An 18765-nucleotide genomic window follows, 5' to 3' on the forward strand; every position below is an offset into this window, starting at 1 on the left:
AACCAAACGTTTGACCCCATCAGTCCCTTAATTGACCAATCCAAACCTTTTCATATCACAAAGAACTTTGAAGAAAATTGTCTGTATTGAACTCACTAGAATTTATTTACTTAGAGTGGGGTACATCAATGAAATTATTATCCAATTAGATAGCAATTATTTTTACAACAAGTTGAACAACAAATGTATTTTGGGTTACGGCATTTGTAGGGGTCAGTAGCTTTGCAATCGGCGTCAGACTGGCACTCTGATTCGTCAATTGCTCCTGGACTACTGCAAAATCCTGCTTGGCAATTAGGTATCGGACATCGATAGTCTGTAATTAAATAGGTAATGCTGTATGATGGAATTCGCTATAAGTAAATCGCGAGCGATCTCAGAGCAGGTAAATAGAATACGCCATAAGGTAGCACCTCGAAAAAACTAACTAACATATTTCACGCTCACCTAAATGATTTTGAACTGTATTCTGATCTGGAATGGATTAACTACTTACTGTCAATCGGTTTGATGTCTTGTTTTGGAATTCTCTTTCCAATGGGCTTGCAGGGGTCCTCCGATTCTACGGCTGACATTAAGGCCACCAGCAACAGGCTCGCGATTGTTAACTTGTTAAACGTCATCATGTTGACAGAGCATTCAGTTCTGGTATCTCTGATACAGCGTTCGTGGTTTATACACAATTGAGCATTGGAGGAGGGAAGGTTAATGCTGGAGTTGTGGGCAACAGTGAGTGCAGCCCCATCTCTTGGTTAGTGAAAATATTTATGTAGAGAAGGCACGTCATAATAGTAGTTCTTGTCGCAAACACCAAGTGGCACCTAAAGCGTATGTCCTACCTAAAACCGGGGTACTATGGGTAAATTTTGCGTTGGGGATGGGCCTAATGTGTTAGGGCTTTAGAATATGCTACTCCAGAATCAAACCTTCCTCCTCCAAGAGGTTGAAGGGCTCCAAGTCTCCGAATCAGCTGATATTTCCAGAACTGCAAGTTGTGAAAGCGGAAGTACATAGATAACAGTATCTATGCACTTCTAGTAAGAGCAAAGGCTTCACATATTGGAATTTTCCCAATTTAATGAAGTGTCCTTGGATCAAGAAGAATATTACTCTTATAGGTGTAGTCGATAGTGATTGCAACCAAAGGTGTTCACCATTTCTGCAAAATGGTAGTAGGACGGAAGTACAGTTCTACAGTCTATTTTGAGTGGCAAAATGGCATACATGTAGTTCGGTCCTGCCACACTTTTGTAGCATCTTGTATAATGGAGATTATAAGCTTCTGATTTCTGGTTATGACGTCACCACAGAGATAATGCCATAGGCCTACCAAACCGGACCTTCGGCAAAGAGAGAAACTATTTACACACATGTTGCCAACTTGTTTATTATTTAATTAGAATTTTTTAACGCGAGTGTACTGTTTTGAACCACAAAAATCTGGTATTTTTCCTTGGATATAAACAATTAAATGAAATTTCCTTGAAAGAGAAATGTGGGAATCCGCTTTCGAGCTCGCGAAATAAGTAGTCGGATTTCATAATGCACTCATTCAAATTAAGTTTTTGTATACGGGTTCGCTATATCCCAGCCATAGAGAAGCGCGATTTATAGGTGTTGTGAATATTCATGCCGCCATCTTTTAAAATGGCGGCCCAAAAGCAACAAAAATATCCTGGCGGCCCCATTGTTACAAAACGATAACAAACAAACATGTCGGTTCACTGCCAAAGGAAGCCCTATGAAAACTGAAATAGTTGTTCTCTAAAATATTACATGTTTAAAAAAATTTATTTGAAGACTGCTTCAGATCCAGCTCTTTATTAATATATAATATGTGTTATATGTGACGTCTATGGATGTAATAATAATAATAGTAAATTGAAAAATTCTATAATCGAAGCAGAAGTAGTAGCAGACAACGCATTTTTACAGTTTTCTGTCCACCAAAGACAAGCTACATATAAGCTCTGTAGATTTTTAGGTTTTGATAGTCGCAAAAACGCAATGCGTTAACTTAAGAAGAAAGGCGCCCATTCGCCCACAGAGGATTCTAAACAATTAAGGTAATGATAAGTAATTTTAATTGACGATTATTAAATGAAATAAACGCAAAGTATTTACACTGAAACTTGCGTAAGAACATTATAAAATTGAGTAAAATAATCGAAGATAATAACTCTCCGGGTTTCCCCGGCTCTTAAAGGCGGACAAAGGCCTAGGCACGCTATGTTTTCTTTGACTTTCGCGATCGCGAATCGGACGGTTCGGACTTGTTCGGACCTGTTTAAACTTGCCGAAAATCTTAACGTGCATTACAATTAAATTTAATTGAAAACGTTTAATTATTGTTGTTCAGCAACTATATTAATGCAAAATATAGTGTACATTAATTGTTATTTATTCAGTGACATTTATCAAATGTTGTTCTTCATTAGGCCACAGCCCACTCGATCACGCAAGTTGCACGCGCTATAGAAGCCCGCTCAATCGACCCTAAAAATGAGAATAACATAGGTTCGGTCTAAAATTCAAACCCGTGTCTGGTTTTAACATGGGCGTTTATGGGAGGGGACCAGTTTTATCAACGTTTTTGACGATATTAGTGCATCTACTGGTTCAAATCTCTTGAATTTTTAATGAGACGTGTATTGAAAGGTTTGATATTATCCTGTAAAATTTAAAGTCTTCAGCTATAATAGTTTTTTTTATAAAAAATAAAAATCATCACATTGAAGGATTTATTTCTCTACTATGTGATGATTTTTATTTTTTATAAAAAAAACTATTATAGCTGAAGACTTGAAATTTTACAGGATAATAACTAACCTTTCAATACACGTCTCATTAAAAATTCAAGAGATTTGAACCAGTAGATGCACTAATATTGTCAAAAACGTTGAAAAAACTGGTCCCCTCCCATAGACGCCCATGTTAAAACCAGACACGGGTTTGAAAGTTTAGACCGAACCTATGTGACGCGCCGCATTCGCGAGTTAACATGTAAAAAAAAATCGTTTGGACGGGCTTCTAGAGCGCGTGCAGCCAGCGTGCGTGATCAAGTGGGCTATGGTTAGGCCTACCCTATAATTGCACGATAACGCTTTGCAAACTGTTCTAAAAGATAATTTGAGTTAATTGTAGTTAATTCTTACTCTAAAGCTTAAATTTCAGTTAGTTCCGAGTTGACAAACACCTAAACCAAAATCATGTCGGACAACAAAGGAGATAATGACCACACGGGTGGTAGTGGACAAGTACGTGGGCGTGGTCGTGGAGGACGCCAATTTTCAAGACGACCTTACAGAGGTCGCGGTGGATTCCGTGGTAGATTTCAACGTGGTGACAAGAACTTCAACCAAAGAGGACGCGGAGGATATCGACCGTATGATAGAAAGTCCAATTACGGTCATAGCCGTAGATATTCTCGTAGCAGATCACGCAGCAGGTCGCGATCTCGATCCAGATCTCCCTATAGAGGACGACGCCATCGCAGATATTCCAGGTCAAGATCGAGGTCGAGAACTAGGTCAAGGTCGTATACCCGATCAAGGTCCAGATCGAGGGATAGGGGAAGAGCTAGGTCAAGATCAAGGTCACGATCCAGGACACCACCTAGACGCGATGGCTCAGGGTACAGGAAGAGGACAAGTCAATCTCCCACTAATTCCAGCCTCTTGGCACAGGCTAAGGAGATGCAGCCTCAAAATTCAACCTTAACCACGCCTGTAAGTTAACAAGTCCTTCCCCCGTCAGTTTGACGGTAGACCTTTTCCCTTCAGTTTGACGGTAGACCTTTTCCCTTCGGTTTGACGGTAGACCTTTTCCCTTCGGTTTGACGGTAGACCTTTTCCCTTCAGTTTGACGGTAGACCTTTTCCCTTCAGTTTGACGGTAGGCCTTCCCCCCCCCCCCGACAGTTTGACGGTAGGCCTTAATCCCTCGTCAGTTCGACGGTAGGCCTTAATCCCTCGTCAGTTTTACGGTAGGCCTTAATCCCTCGTCAGTTTTACGGTAGGCCTTAATCCCTCGTCAGTTTTACGGTAGACCTTCCCCCCCCGTCAGTTCGACGGTAGGCCTTAATCCCTCGTCAGTTTTACGGTAGGCCTTCCCCCCCGTCAGTTCGACGGTAGGCCTTAATCCCTCGTCAGTTTTACGGTAGGCCTACCCCCCCGTCAGTTTTACGGTAGGCCTACCCCCCCGTCAGTTTTACGGTAGGCCTACCCCCCCGTCAGTTTTACGGTAGGCCTACCCCCCCGTCAGTTTTACGGTAGGCCTACCCCCCCGTCAGTTTTACGGTAGGCCTACCCCCCCGTCAGTTTTACGGTAGGCCTACCCCCCGTCAGTTTTACGGTAGGCCTACCCCCCGTCAGTTTTACGGTAGGCCTACCCCCGTCAGTTTTACGGTAGGCCTACCCCCGTCAGTTTTACGGTAGGCCTACCCCCCCCGTCAGTTTTACGGTAGGCCTACCCCCCCGTCAGTTTTACGGTAGGCCTACCCCCCGTCAGTTTTACGGTAGACCTTTTCCCGTCAGTTTTACGGTAGACCTTTTCCCTTCCGTTTTACGGTAGACCTTTTCCCTTCAGTTTTACGGTAGACCTTTTCCCTTCCGTTTTACGGTAGACCTTTTCCCTTCCGTTTTACGGTAGACCTTTTCCCTTCCGTTTTACGGTAGACCTTTTCCCTTCCGTTTTACGGTAGACCTTTTCCCTTCCGTTTTACGGTAGACCTTTTCCCTTCCGTTTTACGGTAGACCTTTTCCCTTCCGTTTTACGGTAGACCTTTTCCCTTCCGTTTTACGGTAGACCTTTTCCCTTCAGTCATTGAAATTCTCATCAGTTTGAAATGAATTTCATCAAATTTTGTTCATGTTGTCTTAATTTAGCAACCAGTCGTTCCCAAGCCTCCTGAATTACCAAAATGGGTTCCGATACAAGACCAAGCCAAAATGGCGGCAGCCTTGTATCCCGAAGAAGTCCAGACCACCCCTGCTGAAACGGAAAACAGACAAACCTTTCAACAAAACGCCCCATCGGGAAATCAAGATTTCCGATCATACTTACTCGAAAAGGCATTAGAAGAGAAACGCAAACTGGGTCTGGATGATCCCAATGCGACAAGCAAAAGCAACGCCTCAAATGCCATGTTGGAAAACTTGCAGCGCAGATTCAGTCCTGACGCGCGTCAAGAGTCAGGGAATACTGGTGGTAACTTTCAAGAAATCGAAGAGAAAGAGGATTATAGACCTAAACAGTATCGGGATGAACTTCCGCCAAGTATCTTGAAGCAACCCAAACCGATTCTTAAAGTTAAAACGTCAACTGAACAACAGGAACGTGACGCGGGACAGAATCAGGGGCAGAAAACCTCATCAGGACATCCTTATGGACAAGTACCCAAGAGACCATCACCAGTCGATGCACCATTGCCGCAGATTCCTGGACTTGGATTTGGCAGTATCGATGACGAGGATGAATTCCTGTACGGGGAAGGTTCTAAAGAACAGTCTTTCAACCGCAATTCTAGTCGTGGCCAAATGATGAAACAGGATACGTCTTTGAGTAAATCTAACCGTGAGAGTCAATACGACAGATATAGGAACGATGGTGGTAGAGCCACGTCAAGTCGTCCAGATAATTCCGACTTCCTGTCATCTTGGGAAAGTGGTCGTCAACAACATTCCAACAAGAGTCAAAGTCCCTTGATTAAGAAAACGATGTCTTCTGGTTGGAGTGATGAGGAAGACCATGTAATGGATAAACCAGGGGGTTCAAACGTCAAGAGAAACGCCAGTCCCTTAATGGAGGATGCGATTCCCCCCAGCAATTTCAATAAGAAATCAAAGTTGTTTGACTTAGAGGAACTCTTGCCCAAGTCCGAGATGAGACAGATGGGCCGAGATAGTGGAGACAACAACAAACCTTTCTGGAGTGCTCAGAGTCCAGTGAGATCATCGCGCGAGCGTTCGGAGAATGAACCGCCGCCAAGTCCATTTAGCAAGAAAAATCTCGAGTACCAAAAGGATCCGAGAACAATCTCGCCTCTTCATCGACCGGATCGCGGTACTCATAATAGTTCTTCCCTTATGGACTTGCCATCCTCTAAGTACGGAAGCTCCAGCGATTACGAGATCCAAATGAAAAGACTCGATCAAAGTGGAAAGACAAGCAGTCCACCAGCCCAGAGAAAGTATTACCAAGAACTGGGTGGGAGAAGTCCGATGCAGGAATACTATCCCAAACAATCTAGAGGGTAATGTACTTTTCTTAACATTGTGGGCTCCTTTGTAATCTAAACGGGCGGGGACTATAGAGTAATGGCACTCCATGTTAATTTCACATAGAGCGTAACGTAGCCAAAGGCAGGGAGGTGCCATTCCTCTATTGGGGGACATAAGGGCTAACGCAGACAAAGGCAGGGAGGTGTCATTCCTCTATTGGGTGACATAAGGGCTAACGCAGACAAAGGCAGGGAGGTGCCATTCCTCTATTGGGGGACATAAGGGTTAACGCAGCCAAAGGCAGGGAGGTGCCATTCCTCTATTGGGGGACATAAGGGCTAACGCAGACAAAGGCAGGGAGGTGCCATTCCTCTATTGGGGGACATAAGGGCTTACGCAGCCAAAGGCAGGGAGGTGCCATTACTCTATTGGGGGACATAAGGGCTAACGCAGCCAAAGGCAGGGAGGTGCCATTCCTCTATTGGGGGACATAAGGGCTAACGCAGCCAAAGGCAGGGAGGTGCCATTCCTCTATTGGGGGACATAAGGGCTAACGCAGCCAAAGGCAGGGAGGTGCCATTCCTCTATTGGGGGACATAAGGGCTAACGCAGCCAAAGGCAGGGAGGTGCCATTCCTCTATTGGCGGACATAAGGGTTAACGCGACTAATCATTAACAGAGAACCCAGCCTGGATCGAAGCTGGAGTCCTCCGAGCCATCACAGCAGCTCCCGTCGCCTGTCACCGGGTAATCGCCATGACATGTTAAAACAAGGCAGCTCCAGTCGCGTTGACAGCTTGACCCGCAGTTCACCCACACACTCTGATAGCTATCGTAGTCGTCAACGTCATTCTCCCTCACTCGATAGACGAGGTTCACCTCTTATCGACCGCCGCGTTTCGCACTCGCCATTAAGACGTTCTCCCATCATTGAGAGAAGAATTTCACCCGGTTACGGTCGATCGGCCTCGCCGCTTCTGGATCGAAGAGTAACTTCTGGCTCTCACGAAAGGAGAATCTCGCCTTCGTTTCAAAGCGTCCATCGCCGATTACCCGGAAGCCCGACGTCGAGAGGACAACACGGAAGACATAGTCCATCGCCACCACCAAGACGATACGAGAGATATTCGTCCCGTTCACCACCTCCACCTCCTCAAAGGTTTCAACGTTCATTTAGTCGATCACCGCCTCCTCCTCCCAGACGAAGGAGATCCTTCTCGCGATCATTATCGAGGTCTTATTCCCGATCCCCACCACCTCATTTTCAAGCGTCAAAATCGAAATTCAGTTCACCTCCGAGGCAACCCTACCCTAATCAGGACAACGCTAGTAGCAGACAACCTCCACCACCTCCACCACCATCGAACTATTACAGTCAACAACCTCCCCCGCCTACTGTCGCGTACCCTGGTAGTTACTCCACACCTAACATACCTTTGCCACCACCACCACCTCAGTATCCTCCACCACCTCCTCAACCTTACCCGAACGTCTACGGTCCACCCGGACACGAGGCCTTCCCCAATTCGCAATCAAACGCGAATTCATTCGGTAACGCCGTACCACCGCCACCTCAAGGATATGCGTCATCGTCTTCTTATCCCGTAACTGGTAATCAATCCGAGAACCATCCTCAATTTGGAAAACGAAGCGCCTCGACCAATTTGAAGGTTGTCGAACTTCAAGGTCAGAATCGATTCGCGGACAAGGATTTGGAATTGAGTAAAATGGTACCTAAGTTTAAACCAGTTGGGATGGACACGATGGCCGAGAAGAAGATGCCCGAATCGACACCACATTTACTTACCAGGAAGACACAGAAACTCGTTGATGATCTGAGGCGAGAAAAATGCGACAAGTTGAATATATTAACGGAGGAATTGGAAAGATTGCAGAAAATACAAGGTACGTCACAGTTCTGGTTGTTTTTCGTTTAACCATTAGGTATACTAACCATTACGCCAACTCAATTACCACAGTTAGGTTTAGTTAAATATTTAACAGGTTTATAATTAAATTCAAAATATTTATCGTTACGTGTTCGGAGGTAAGTATTATGTGCATGAAAACGTGTGGTTTCTATGAAAGAGTAAAATAAGAGTAAATACTTGCCACCACAAGTACACGTACCAATTTGACTCGGGTAATTAACTTTTAACAGTCAAATATATATAGAATTATCAACTATAGTTGATTGATTGCAAAAAATGGCAATTTTATTGTAAAAATAAGGTAAAATGGGTGTGTCGTAGTTCTTACCGCAACCGATATGAGGTATGGAAAGATTGTGTGAAGATTTAAGTCATTTAAAGCTTGGTTTACGAACAAGGCTTAGGGATTTGCACAAGTCCGTTTGTAAGCCAAGAACATTCTTTAATTTGACTTAAAGACCCAATTGTTTCTTACATAAATGTCGAATCAGGTTTCCAATGATTTTTTTTGTCGTTTCTCGAACGATTTTTGGGTTTGGCACAAATAGGGTTGCAGATGCGTAAGAAGCAAAGAGAAAAGGACGGTCACAAAGACCCCCTGATTATTGAAAACACCCGTCTGCAAAAGGAGTTGATGACGCAGATTGACGAAATTCACAATAGTTTGGATGATATTGAAAAGCATTACGGACCCCATCCGACTGATTTGCGCATTCCCAAACGCGTCAAACTTACCTCGCCTCTGCTGGGGCAAGGCTTAATCCCGACAACAGACGACAAGTCTAAATTGGACAGGAACGCCATAAGTCCGCAACAAAAGACCTCGAAGGTAAGCGACTTTACCATAAACCTCCTGTAGTCTTTAAGCCTATGTATCTTTTGCGACCATTGACAAGTGGTAATCGAATCTTGACGACGGGAATTACGTACTAATTACTACTTACTACCCGCCTTAATTGGCCTAGCTAGTGATTACGTCATCTTCTTTCAGTCCCGAATGTGTTATCTATCTCTCTCTCTACGAAACGTCAAACGTGAAATTGGTATAGCTATTTAACATGGCATAATCTAATAATTGGTTTTTTGCACTTAGCCGCTGTTTCTGAAACGTACATTATGTAAAAGTGATACTGTTTGGTTGTAAAAATGATATTATATGCCAATGATGCGATGCCCAACAAATGAAAGGCAATTTTTGCTATATATAAAAAGCTGTTGTAATTGGTCTTGATCGAATACCAAGGAATTAATACACAGCCAAAAGAATTGGACTGATTGGGTTGTACGTTATATTTACTCTGATGTACAACATTGTATCAGAAGAATTAGGCATGTTTTGAGTCGATCAGGTCTCATCGGTTGTTTGTAGTTTCTTCCTGTGCAGAACATCGTTGTCGCTTGTAGTTTCTTTCCTACTTTCTGAGTTACATAACCACACAGACTGTCGAAGCAAGACTTCTTTGTTCAACATTTTATGAGAGGAGTTAGGCAGAACTTCAGGGTTGATCAGATCTCATCGGTTGTAGTTTTTCCCGAGTTCATTAACCATAGAGGACAACTTTGTTCAACATTTTATGAGAAGAATTAGGCTTGTTATGAGCAGAACTTCAGGGTTGATCAGATCACATCGGTTGTTTGTAGTTTTTTCTGGGTTCGTTAACCATAGAGGCTGTGGAAGCAGGACATCTTTGTCCCCCTATTTCCTGAGTTCCATAAACACACACTGTCGAAGCAAGACATTTTTGTATCACATTTCATGTGTTTGTTGCAGTTTTTTGTATTCATTGCAAGTATTATTTCAACAATCGCAACAGTCTTAAAAGCTGCTGATGTCTCTTGATCCGATCGTAGTGGAAATTTGGGGTTCCGTCTAGCGTTGTGGTCAAATTTAAAGAAAGACAAGACATTGTCAAGTTTCACTAAGTATGCCTCTGATGAGTAACTTGCGAATGCTGCATTCATTATCCATAGTCAAACACACGAACATCTTGCATCAGTTGGGATGACACGATTTCGTAGAGGGTTTTTTACTTTTCAGAATTTGTCATTTGTTATATTATTGAATCCATAACAGGGTTGCCAAAGGTCAGGATACTTTAAAAATGAACGTAATAGGTTAGGGAGAACGACGGGTGAAATTGTCTTTAGTTGAGGGAAAACTGCAACATTGAACGTTCCACCATTGAGTGTTACATTATGTTGACACAATGTTCTTAAAAGTGTAATGTTGACATGCCTAAAGGAAATAGTCAGGGGATGGCTGCTTAGAAGTCCCAATGTTCCAGCATTGAGTGTTACATTTTGTTGAAAACGTACTGTTCACATGGACAACTTTGCCTGAAAGAAATAGTCAGGGAATAAGTCCGTGTGTTGCCATGGTAAAGATGGCAGAGATGAAGCGAAAGAAAGTTTATAGATCCGTCCATCTATTGCATGAAACTTGAGCGGCAACCCTGAGTCCGTGTTAATAGGCCTTTACGATTAAGGGAACAATACGCGAAGAGCCGGACTCTGCAGAATCGGCTTAAGCTTATAATATACTAGAACTATGTCGTCTTAGCAAGTAATGTAATGGAAACAAGTTGATCATGAATCCATTGAACCAAATTCGACCTTGAATTCTTGCCCACGCTACGTGATGAGTTGTATATTAGATGGTAACACGTCCATCTCTGAGATACGTTCATCCACCTTCAAATCTGATGGACTTACGCGTCATTGACGTTGAAGCCATCAAATTAAAGTAACGGAATTGATTCAAGATATTATTCACAGATGCCTCGGAAGTTTCAATGTGTAAAGTTGTTATGTGTTATTTAAATCTTCCACTAATGTAATTTAATGTTATTAATAAAAAGTGCTTCAGCGTGTATTGTTATTTTCTACGAAATTGGAAAAGTGATTCAAGGTTCGGATACTCGAATGTATCTACAACAATTTTATAAAAGAGTTACCATACTAAACCAAGAAGTAATTAACATACTCAGTATGAGTTGATAGTCTTTGGTTTGTGAAATAAAGACTTAACAAACCATTCTTTTCATTTAATTTTGCAGTATTTAATCTTTTGTCGTAATTATTGTTTTTCAGGGCAAAGGGGTGCCTGACGATGTTGGTCCCAATTTCGAGTATTTCGATCCCGGAAATCATTGGTGTAAACTTTGCAATGAAATATGCGAATCTGGTCTACGATATTTGGCTCATCTCAACACCTTTGAACATAAAAAGGTACGTACACTTTAATTGAAACCCTTAATGATGGTATTTGTTCTTAATTAACGCGATGATGGTATTTGTTCTTAATTACCGCGATGTCGGTATTTGTTCTTAATTACCGCGATGTCGGTATTTGTTCTTAATTAACGCGATGTCGGTATTTGTTCTTAATAAACGCGATGTCGGTATTTGTTCTTAATTAACGCGATGTCGGTATTTGTTCTTAATTAACGCGATGTCGGTATTTGTTCGTAATTAACGCGATGTCGGTATTTGTTCGTAATTAACGCGATGTCGGTATTTGTTCGTAATTAACGCGATGTCGGTATTTGTTCGTAATTAACGCGATGACGGTATTCGTTCGTAATTAACGCGATGACGGTATTCGTTCTTAATTAACGCGATGTTGGTATTCGTTCTTAATTAACGCGATGTTGGTATTTGTTCTTAATTACCGCGATGACGGTATTTGTTCTTAATTACCGCGATGACGGTATTTGTTCTTAATTAAACGCGATGTCGGTATTTGTTCTTAATTAAACGCGATGTCGGTATTTGTTCTTAATTAACGCGATGTCGGTATTTGTTCGTAATTAACGCGATGTCGGTATTTGTTCGTAATTAACGCGATGTCGGTATTTGTTCGTAATTACCGCGATGTCGGTATTTGTTCGTAATTACCGCGATGTCGGTATTTGTTCTTAATTACCGCGAGGATGGTATTTGTTCTTAATTAACGCGATCTTAAAATTGATTTCAATCGTAGAAAATGTCCGCGAAAGATACTCCTTGGGTTAATGCTAGTGCCGATAATGATGCGGATAAGACTAAGGATTCGAAGAAAACCATTTTGAGACCATTTAAGGGTAATTTAATTAACTTTTAATTAAGGGTGAAGTTTCAAAGTTCAAAAAAACGTAATTCCGTTTACAGGTTTAGAGTTTTTCATGCCCGTTTCGGGTTTCTATTGCAAACTTTGTTCGTTGTTCATCGGTGAAGATAACGATGCAGAGGCCCATTTGAAGAGTTCGGATCACAATAGGAGTTTTACGGTAATTGTTCTTACGTTATTTTCTCTTGCAATTGCAGCTGCAACTGTCATCCACGTTTTACTGGATTGGCAAATGTTTTACCGCGATTTGTTAATTTGTAACAGTTTGGCACTTAGTAGTTTGCAAACTACTATTTTATGACGTCGTCAGGGGTAGGGGTTATACTGATTTCACCTGATTTCGTTTCAGAAACACTCGCTGCTGAATCCGAGTTACGAGAAAAATCTTCAGTACGAGAAGACGCAGGGATTGGCTGTTTTGAAACGTGAAGAGAAGAAACGATGGAAGGAGGAGGAAGACAACAGATTGGCCAAGAAGAAGAAAAAGGATGCTGAAAGCGAACGCAAGAAAGCCGAAGCTCAAAAGAAGAACAAGGAACTCGTCAAATCGGAATTAGAAGTAAGAACAATTGATTGCTTATTATTACGTAACTCTTGGGTTAGTAGCATTGAAGTAAGTCGGGGATAACCTGGAAAAGTCCGGGAATTGCAAAACGGGTGGAAATGTCAGGGAATTTGTTAGAATTCCTTCAAAGTCAGTGAATTTGATCACTTATGTTTAGAACAATAACAATTGGGCCTAAAAACGTCAGGGAAAATCGTAGAAAAGGTAAGGGAAAATCGTAGAGAAGGTAAGGGAAATCATATAAAAGGTAAGGGAAAATCATAGAAAAGGTAAAGGAAAATCATAGAAAAGGTAAGGGAAAAATCGTAGAAAAGGTCGGGCAAAAATCGTAGAAAAGGTCGGGGGAAAATCGTAGAAAAGGTCGGGGGAAAATCGTAGAAAAGGTCGGGGGAAAATCGTAGAAAAGGTCGGGGGAAAATCGTAGAAAAGGTCGGGGGAAAAATCGTAGAAAAGGTCGGGGGAAAAATCGTAGAAAAGGTCGGGGGAAAATCGTAGAAAAGGTCGGGGAAAAGTCGGAATTTTATGAGAGTTTTGGTAATTTTAATATTGCACACGGAAAAGGTAAGATCTGTAACTCGCGTCTGGCTTTAGGTTCTAACTTTAACGTACATAACATATTGTACATACTTTGTTTTTTCGATTTATATGCTACTAACCCTTTAAAAAGTGAAAGATACGAGCGACAAACCAGATTCCGCCGATGCGCGGAGAAAAATTGTCGCTCGTAGATCGCATTTTGTCTTACGAATTTTCTGCCATCAATCACTTACAATATAAATAATATTGATCAGGTGACTTAGAAAATGATAGCTGGTGCATATATCATGAATAACAAATTCAGCCGCAGTTTTCAATAAAGTTTTAAGTTCATGTTTAAATTAATACTTCATTTGTAATTAAAGTATGGAATTTTAATTAAATGGCTTCAGACCATTTTCTTTATAAAGACCCATCATTTTAAATAAATAGATCGATTCTTCTACTAATTATAAGACCTATTTTGCTTAGTGAAACATTAAAAGAAATATCTCGGAATTATTTTAGAAGTTTACATTAGTTTAATTACATTTCAATTTCATACATAATTTTAAACTTACACCTCCGACCAATCACGTTCTTGTTAACGAAATTCCCGTTTCGGGCTCCATATCGTATGACTAGCTGTTACCCGCGGCGTCGCTCGCGTATAATAAGAACTTCCATCAAAATGATACAAAGAATGGGCAGATTTTACTGATGACCAATTTTTTGTAGCGCCCTAGGAGCGAAGGCACTCGGCGTTGCCCGTCAGCCCGTCGGAACATTTTTTATTACTTTTCACGCGGACATTATTCCATAAAGAAGGGTTTTTAAATTTCTGGCCGCCATTTTAAAAGATGGCAACAAATCGAGCCCAAAGAGCATTCAGTCCGTCTATAGGTTAAAGGAAAGCAGTGTACTAAATCTATGCGAAATCGGTTGAAACGCGCGGACGTTGTTGCAGAGAAAAGAATTTTTACATTTCTGGGCGCCATTTATTAAGATGGCGGCGGATTGGGGGAAATATTTCCTAGTACGCGCCTACTACTCATGAGTAACGTTCCTGCAAATTTTCAGCCTTCTAGGGCAAGCGGTTTGGGCTGGGCGTTGATTGTCAGTCAGTCAGTCAGTCAGGACAGAGAAAAGAATTTTTACATTTATGGGCGCCATTTATTAAGATGGCGGCGGATTGGGGGAAACCTTTCTTAGTACGCGCCTACTACTACTTACGAGTAACGTTCCTGCAAATTTTCAGCCTTCTAGGGCAAGCGGTTTGGGCTGGGCGTTGATTATCAGTCAGTCAATCAGTCAGTCAGGACTTTGATTTATATAGATATAGATAGATTTGATAAAAATTGAGCCCGATACCGATATAATATCGGTTTGTGGCTGAAACAATAGATTAACGTTCCTCGAGGACTTAACGTTAACGTTAACGTTGAAACTTTCTTTTCTAATTGAGAGTATATTAGGTACTTTAACTTATATTTCCCTTTACTTAACACTTTCTAAGTTTACCAAAAAAGTACCCGTTTTAATTTTAGGATCGCAAGAAAATTCAAGAATTGGAAGAAAAACCCAAAGAACAAATCAAACCCTCGGTAACGGAGCGTGATAAGGAAAGCATCAAAATGACGTTATTGGCTAAAACAAAGGCGAAAAAAGCCGCTGCAGCCAATGCAGCCCCTGTTATTATAGGAAAGGCACCAAATTTCAAGAAAGTAGAAGAGGTTAAACCAAGCGATAAAAAAATTGCCAGTAAACCATTGGGAATGCAAGGCGAAACCCTGACTCCGTCGCAAACCCTCGAAATGCAATATATGGGTATGAGTCAAGCGGATTACATGCAAAATCAATACATGATGAATCAAATGATGATGCAAAATCACGCTACCATGATGGCAATGCCCATGCCGGCCATGCCACAAAATATGGTGTATAATCAATACGGTTCCTACATGGACCCTCAAATGTACATGCAACAACAAATGGGATTAGCTCCGGCAACTACGGCCCCCGTTCCTGGAATGGAATCGGAATTGGCTCCACCGGGAACTGAAGGACAACCGGAAGTAATTCCAACTGGAGAAGAAATTAAGACGCTGATTATATCCAACAAAGATGGCGCCGGTAAAATGAAAGTCAGCGATAATATGGTTCCAACTGATATGGATATGGATGTTGATGATACTGATGATAATGCGAGAGATGCGACGTCAAAACTTAATCAACAACCAGCCATTTTGGATAAATTGCTGAATGTAATTGATCAGAATGTAACCTCCGTTTTACCGGTAAATACTGCTGTTTCCGAAGATACTACTACTGCCGAAGTTGCTGGTGAAGCAGTTGTAGAAGAAACTCAACAAGCGGCGGAGTCTGTTGTTGAACCAGCTGTAGAGGAACAACAACAAGCGGAGTCTTCTGTTGTTGAAGAGAATGCTGTGGTTGTTAGTGAGCAGGAGATTCAAGGGAAAGATGAAGATGAGTCAACAAAGGAATTGAAAGAGTTGGATTTAGAGATTCAGGCCTTGAATGAGGATGGAAAGGCCACGTCGGTTCAAAGTAATGAAATAGGTAAGACTCTTTGTTTTCGTTTCTTTGTTTGGTTGTTCGTTGTTGTTGTTGTGTATTTTTGTAAAGTTGTTTATGCTCGGGAACATTTTTTTATTATAATTTGTATTGTTTGAACACAAAAACCTTGAGGGTTACATTGATAAGGGTTAAGGCGCAGAGGTTACTTGGTTCCTTAGTTTGTTCTGAAGAACGTGTGTTTGTTAGTTTGTTCTGAAGAACGTGTGTTCGTTAGTTTGTTCTGAAGAACGTGTGTTCGTTAGTTTGTTCTGAAGAACGTGTGTTCGTTAGTTTATTCTGAAGAACGTGTGTTCGTTAGTTTATTCTGAAGAACATGCCTTTGTTAGTTTGTTCTGAAGAACATGCCTTTGTTAGTTTGTTCTGAAGAACATGCCTTTGTTAGTTTGTTCTGAAGAACGTGCCTTTGTTAGTTTGTTCTGAAGAACGTGCCTTTGTTAGTTTGTTCTGAAGAACGTGCGTTTGTTAGTTTCTTCTCGCGAATATTCGTTTGTTAGTTTCTTCTCGCGAATATTCGTTTGTTAGTTTCTTCTCGCGAATATTCGTTTGTTAGTTTCTTCTCGCGAATATTCGTTTGTTAGTTTCTTCTCGCGAATATTCGTTTGTTAGTTTCTTCTCGCGAATATTCGTTTGTTAGTTTCTTCTCGCGAATATTCGTTTGTTAGTTTCTTCTCGCGAATATTCGTTTGTTAGTTTCTTCTCGCGAATATTCGTTTGTTAGTTTCTTCTCGCGATTATTCGTTTGTTAGTTTCTTCTCGCGAATATTCGTTTGTTAGTTTCTTCTCGCGAATATTCGTTTGTTAGTTTCTTCTCGCGAATATTCGTTTGTTAGTTTCTTCTCGCGAATATTCGTTTGTTAGTTTCTTCTCGCGAATATTCGTTTGTTAGTTTCTTCTCGCGAATATTCGTTTGTTAGTTTCTTCTCGCGATTATTCGTTTGTTAGTTTCTTCTCGCGATTATTCGTTTGTTAGTTTCTTCTCGCGATTATTCGTTTGTTAGTTTCTCCTCGCGAATAGTCGTTTGTTAGTTTCTTCTCGCGATTATTCGTTTGTTAGTTTCTCCTCGCGATTATTCGTTTGTTAGTTTCTTCTTGCGATTATTCGTTTGTTAGTTTCTCCTCGCGATTATTCGTTTGTTAGTTTCTTCTCGCGAATATTCGTTTGTTAGTTTCTTCTCGCGAATATTCGTTTGTTAGTTTCTTCTCGCGAATATTCGTTTGTTAGTTTCTTCTCGCGAATATTCGTTTGTTAGTTTCTTCTCGCGAATATTCGTTTGTTAGTTTCTTCTCGCGAATATTCGTTTGTTAATTTGTTCTTAACATAAGTTCATAAGATATGTTCCAAAACAAACGAGTGGCTTTTTCTCATAGAGCAATTCGTAACGCTGGAGGAACCTTTGTCGAAAGATTTGGACAAAGGTAATGAATTAGAAACATCAGAGGAAGGTTCTGTCCTGGCCTTAAGTTCCGGTAAATTATTTTCTTTTCAATAACGATATAAATTTATAGTAGTATTAGTAGTAGTTGTAGTAGAAGTGAAATTATATAAGTGGGTTACACTCAAGTTTGATTTCCTGGATGTTGTTTCGATTATTTGTCTTAGGTGATGCGGAAGGTAATGGGTTAATCGAATCAGCAATTAAAGACATCCCTGGTCTCGAACCCGCTTGAATGGTAGAGATATTTCTATTTACTATCGCTTTATTAGGGGTGTAAAGTGATAGTCGCACAAAATTGTTGAATTTCAGCGATTTTTGTTTGCTTGGTTGCGTTGCGCATAATTAAATAAGAAAAAGGGCCTACACTTACTGCATTACCTTCGAAGTCGTGGAAAAGTCAGGGATTTTTAACAGGGCAGGGAAAAGTCCGGGGACTTTTAAAAGGTCAGGGAAAAGTCCAGGGACTTTTAAAAGGTCAGGGAAAAGTCCGGGATTTTTAAAGCGTCAGGGGAAAGTCCGGGATTTTGAACAGGGCAGGGAAAAGTCCGGGATTTTTAACGCGTCAGGTAAAATTCCGGGATTTTTAAAGCGTCAGGGACAAGTCAGGGGATTTTTAACAGGGCAGGGAAAAGTCAGGGGATTTTTAACGCGTCAGGGGAAAGTCCGGGATTTTTAAAGCGTCAGGGAAAAGTCCGGGATTTTTAACGCGTCAGGGAAAAGTCCGGGATTTTTAACGCGTCAGGGAAAAGTCCGGGATTTTTAACGCGTCAGGGAAAAGTCCAGGATTTTTAAAGCGTCAGGGAAAAGTCAGGGGATTTTTAACAGGGCAGGGAAAAGTCAGGGGATTTTTAACGCGTCAGGGGAAAGTCCGGGATTTTTAAAGCGTCAGGGAAAAGTCCGGGATTTTTGAAGCGTCAGGGGAAAGTCCGGGGATTTTTATCTTGTCAGGGAAAGTCAGTAAATTTTAAAATTGTGAAATAATTAAGCACGAAGTTTCATATAGGTTAGATGATCAAAATTATGGAAAACGAGTCAATTAACTTAAAATGAATGTATTTTATTTTTAAGATAACTCTAACGACGGAACTATTGTCATGAGCAACATGGACGTTGTAGACGAATGTGAAGGTGATGACGATGTTATTGAAAGATAGTTGCGGAATTTAGCATTTTATTACTTTGGCCATATATCATTCATTTAACATTTTTTTAAACTTGTGTAAACCAGTTTCAAACTTATATGAAATAACGTCACAGGTCTTTGATCAATTTCAATATTTTTTTTCTTTCATAAGGTGTACATTTAATGTGCTTTGTTTTTTCGTAAATCATGTATCAGTTTGTTATGAATAAACATTGCTTTCTTTTTCGACACTTCAAAGCGAGTCTTG

At 41.1% G+C, this 18765-nt stretch overlaps 2 protein-coding genes across 5 annotated transcripts; one reads left to right on the forward strand and one right to left on the reverse strand.

Moving 5' to 3' along the window:
• Positions 1-77: 77 nt before the first annotated feature.
• On the reverse strand, positions 78-658 carry LOC149678188 (uncharacterized). Its single transcript, XM_089836210.1, has 2 exons — positions 497-658; positions 78-316 (listed from the first exon to the last, which is right to left on the reverse strand). The coding sequence occupies exons 1-2, from the start codon at positions 624-626 to the stop codon at positions 138-140; spliced, it is 309 nt and encodes a 102-aa protein (XP_089692336.1). The 5' UTR covers positions 627-658; the 3' UTR covers positions 78-137.
• Positions 659-1934: 1276 nt separating this feature from the next.
• On the forward strand, positions 1935-18755 carry LOC149678189 (uncharacterized). 4 transcript variants are annotated; one of them, XM_089836199.1, is made up of 13 exons: positions 1935-2066; positions 3163-3728; positions 4886-6252; positions 6900-8125; positions 8700-8980; positions 11242-11379; positions 12134-12233; positions 12301-12419; positions 12609-12818; positions 14888-15920; positions 17307-17405; positions 17539-17609; positions 18443-18755. In XM_089836199.1, the coding sequence occupies exons 2-12, from the start codon at positions 3210-3212 to the stop codon at positions 17604-17606; spliced, it is 5160 nt and encodes a 1719-aa protein (XP_089692325.1). In that variant the 5' UTR covers positions 1935-2066; positions 3163-3209; the 3' UTR covers positions 17607-17609; positions 18443-18755. The 4 variants fall into 4 exon arrangements, with proteins under 4 accessions (XP_089692325.1, XP_089692323.1, XP_089692324.1 ...); XM_089836197.1 differs by lacking the exon at positions 17539-17609; XM_089836198.1 differs by lacking the exon at positions 17539-17609 and having other exon boundaries at positions 3175-3728.
• The last annotated feature ends 10 nt before the right edge of the window (positions 18756-18765 follow it).

Source organism: Phalangium opilio, unplaced genomic scaffold (assembly GCF_054372755.1).
Source record: "Phalangium opilio isolate 3A_F unplaced genomic scaffold, DU_Popi_V2 ptg000042l_1, whole genome shotgun sequence".
Taxonomy (NCBI): domain Eukaryota; kingdom Metazoa; phylum Arthropoda; class Arachnida; order Opiliones; family Phalangiidae; genus Phalangium; species Phalangium opilio.

Coding starts and splice junctions, on each gene's coding strand:
- LOC149678188 (XM_089836210.1), bottom strand. CDS start 626: ATGATGACGTTTAACAAGTTAACAATCGCGAGCCTGTTGCTGGTGGCC. Junction 317..496: donor AGACATCAAACCGATTGACA/GTAAGTAGTTAA, acceptor ATTTAATTACAG/ACTATCGATGTCCGATACCT.
- LOC149678189 (XM_089836197.1), top strand. CDS start 3,210: ATGTCGGACAACAAAGGAGATAATGACCACACGGGTGGTAGTGGACAA. Junction 3,729..4,885: donor ATTCAACCTTAACCACGCCT/GTAAGTTAACAA, acceptor GTCTTAATTTAG/CAACCAGTCGTTCCCAAGCC. Junction 12,420..12,608: donor ATCACAATAGGAGTTTTACG/GTAATTGTTCTT, acceptor ATTTCGTTTCAG/AAACACTCGCTGCTGAATCC.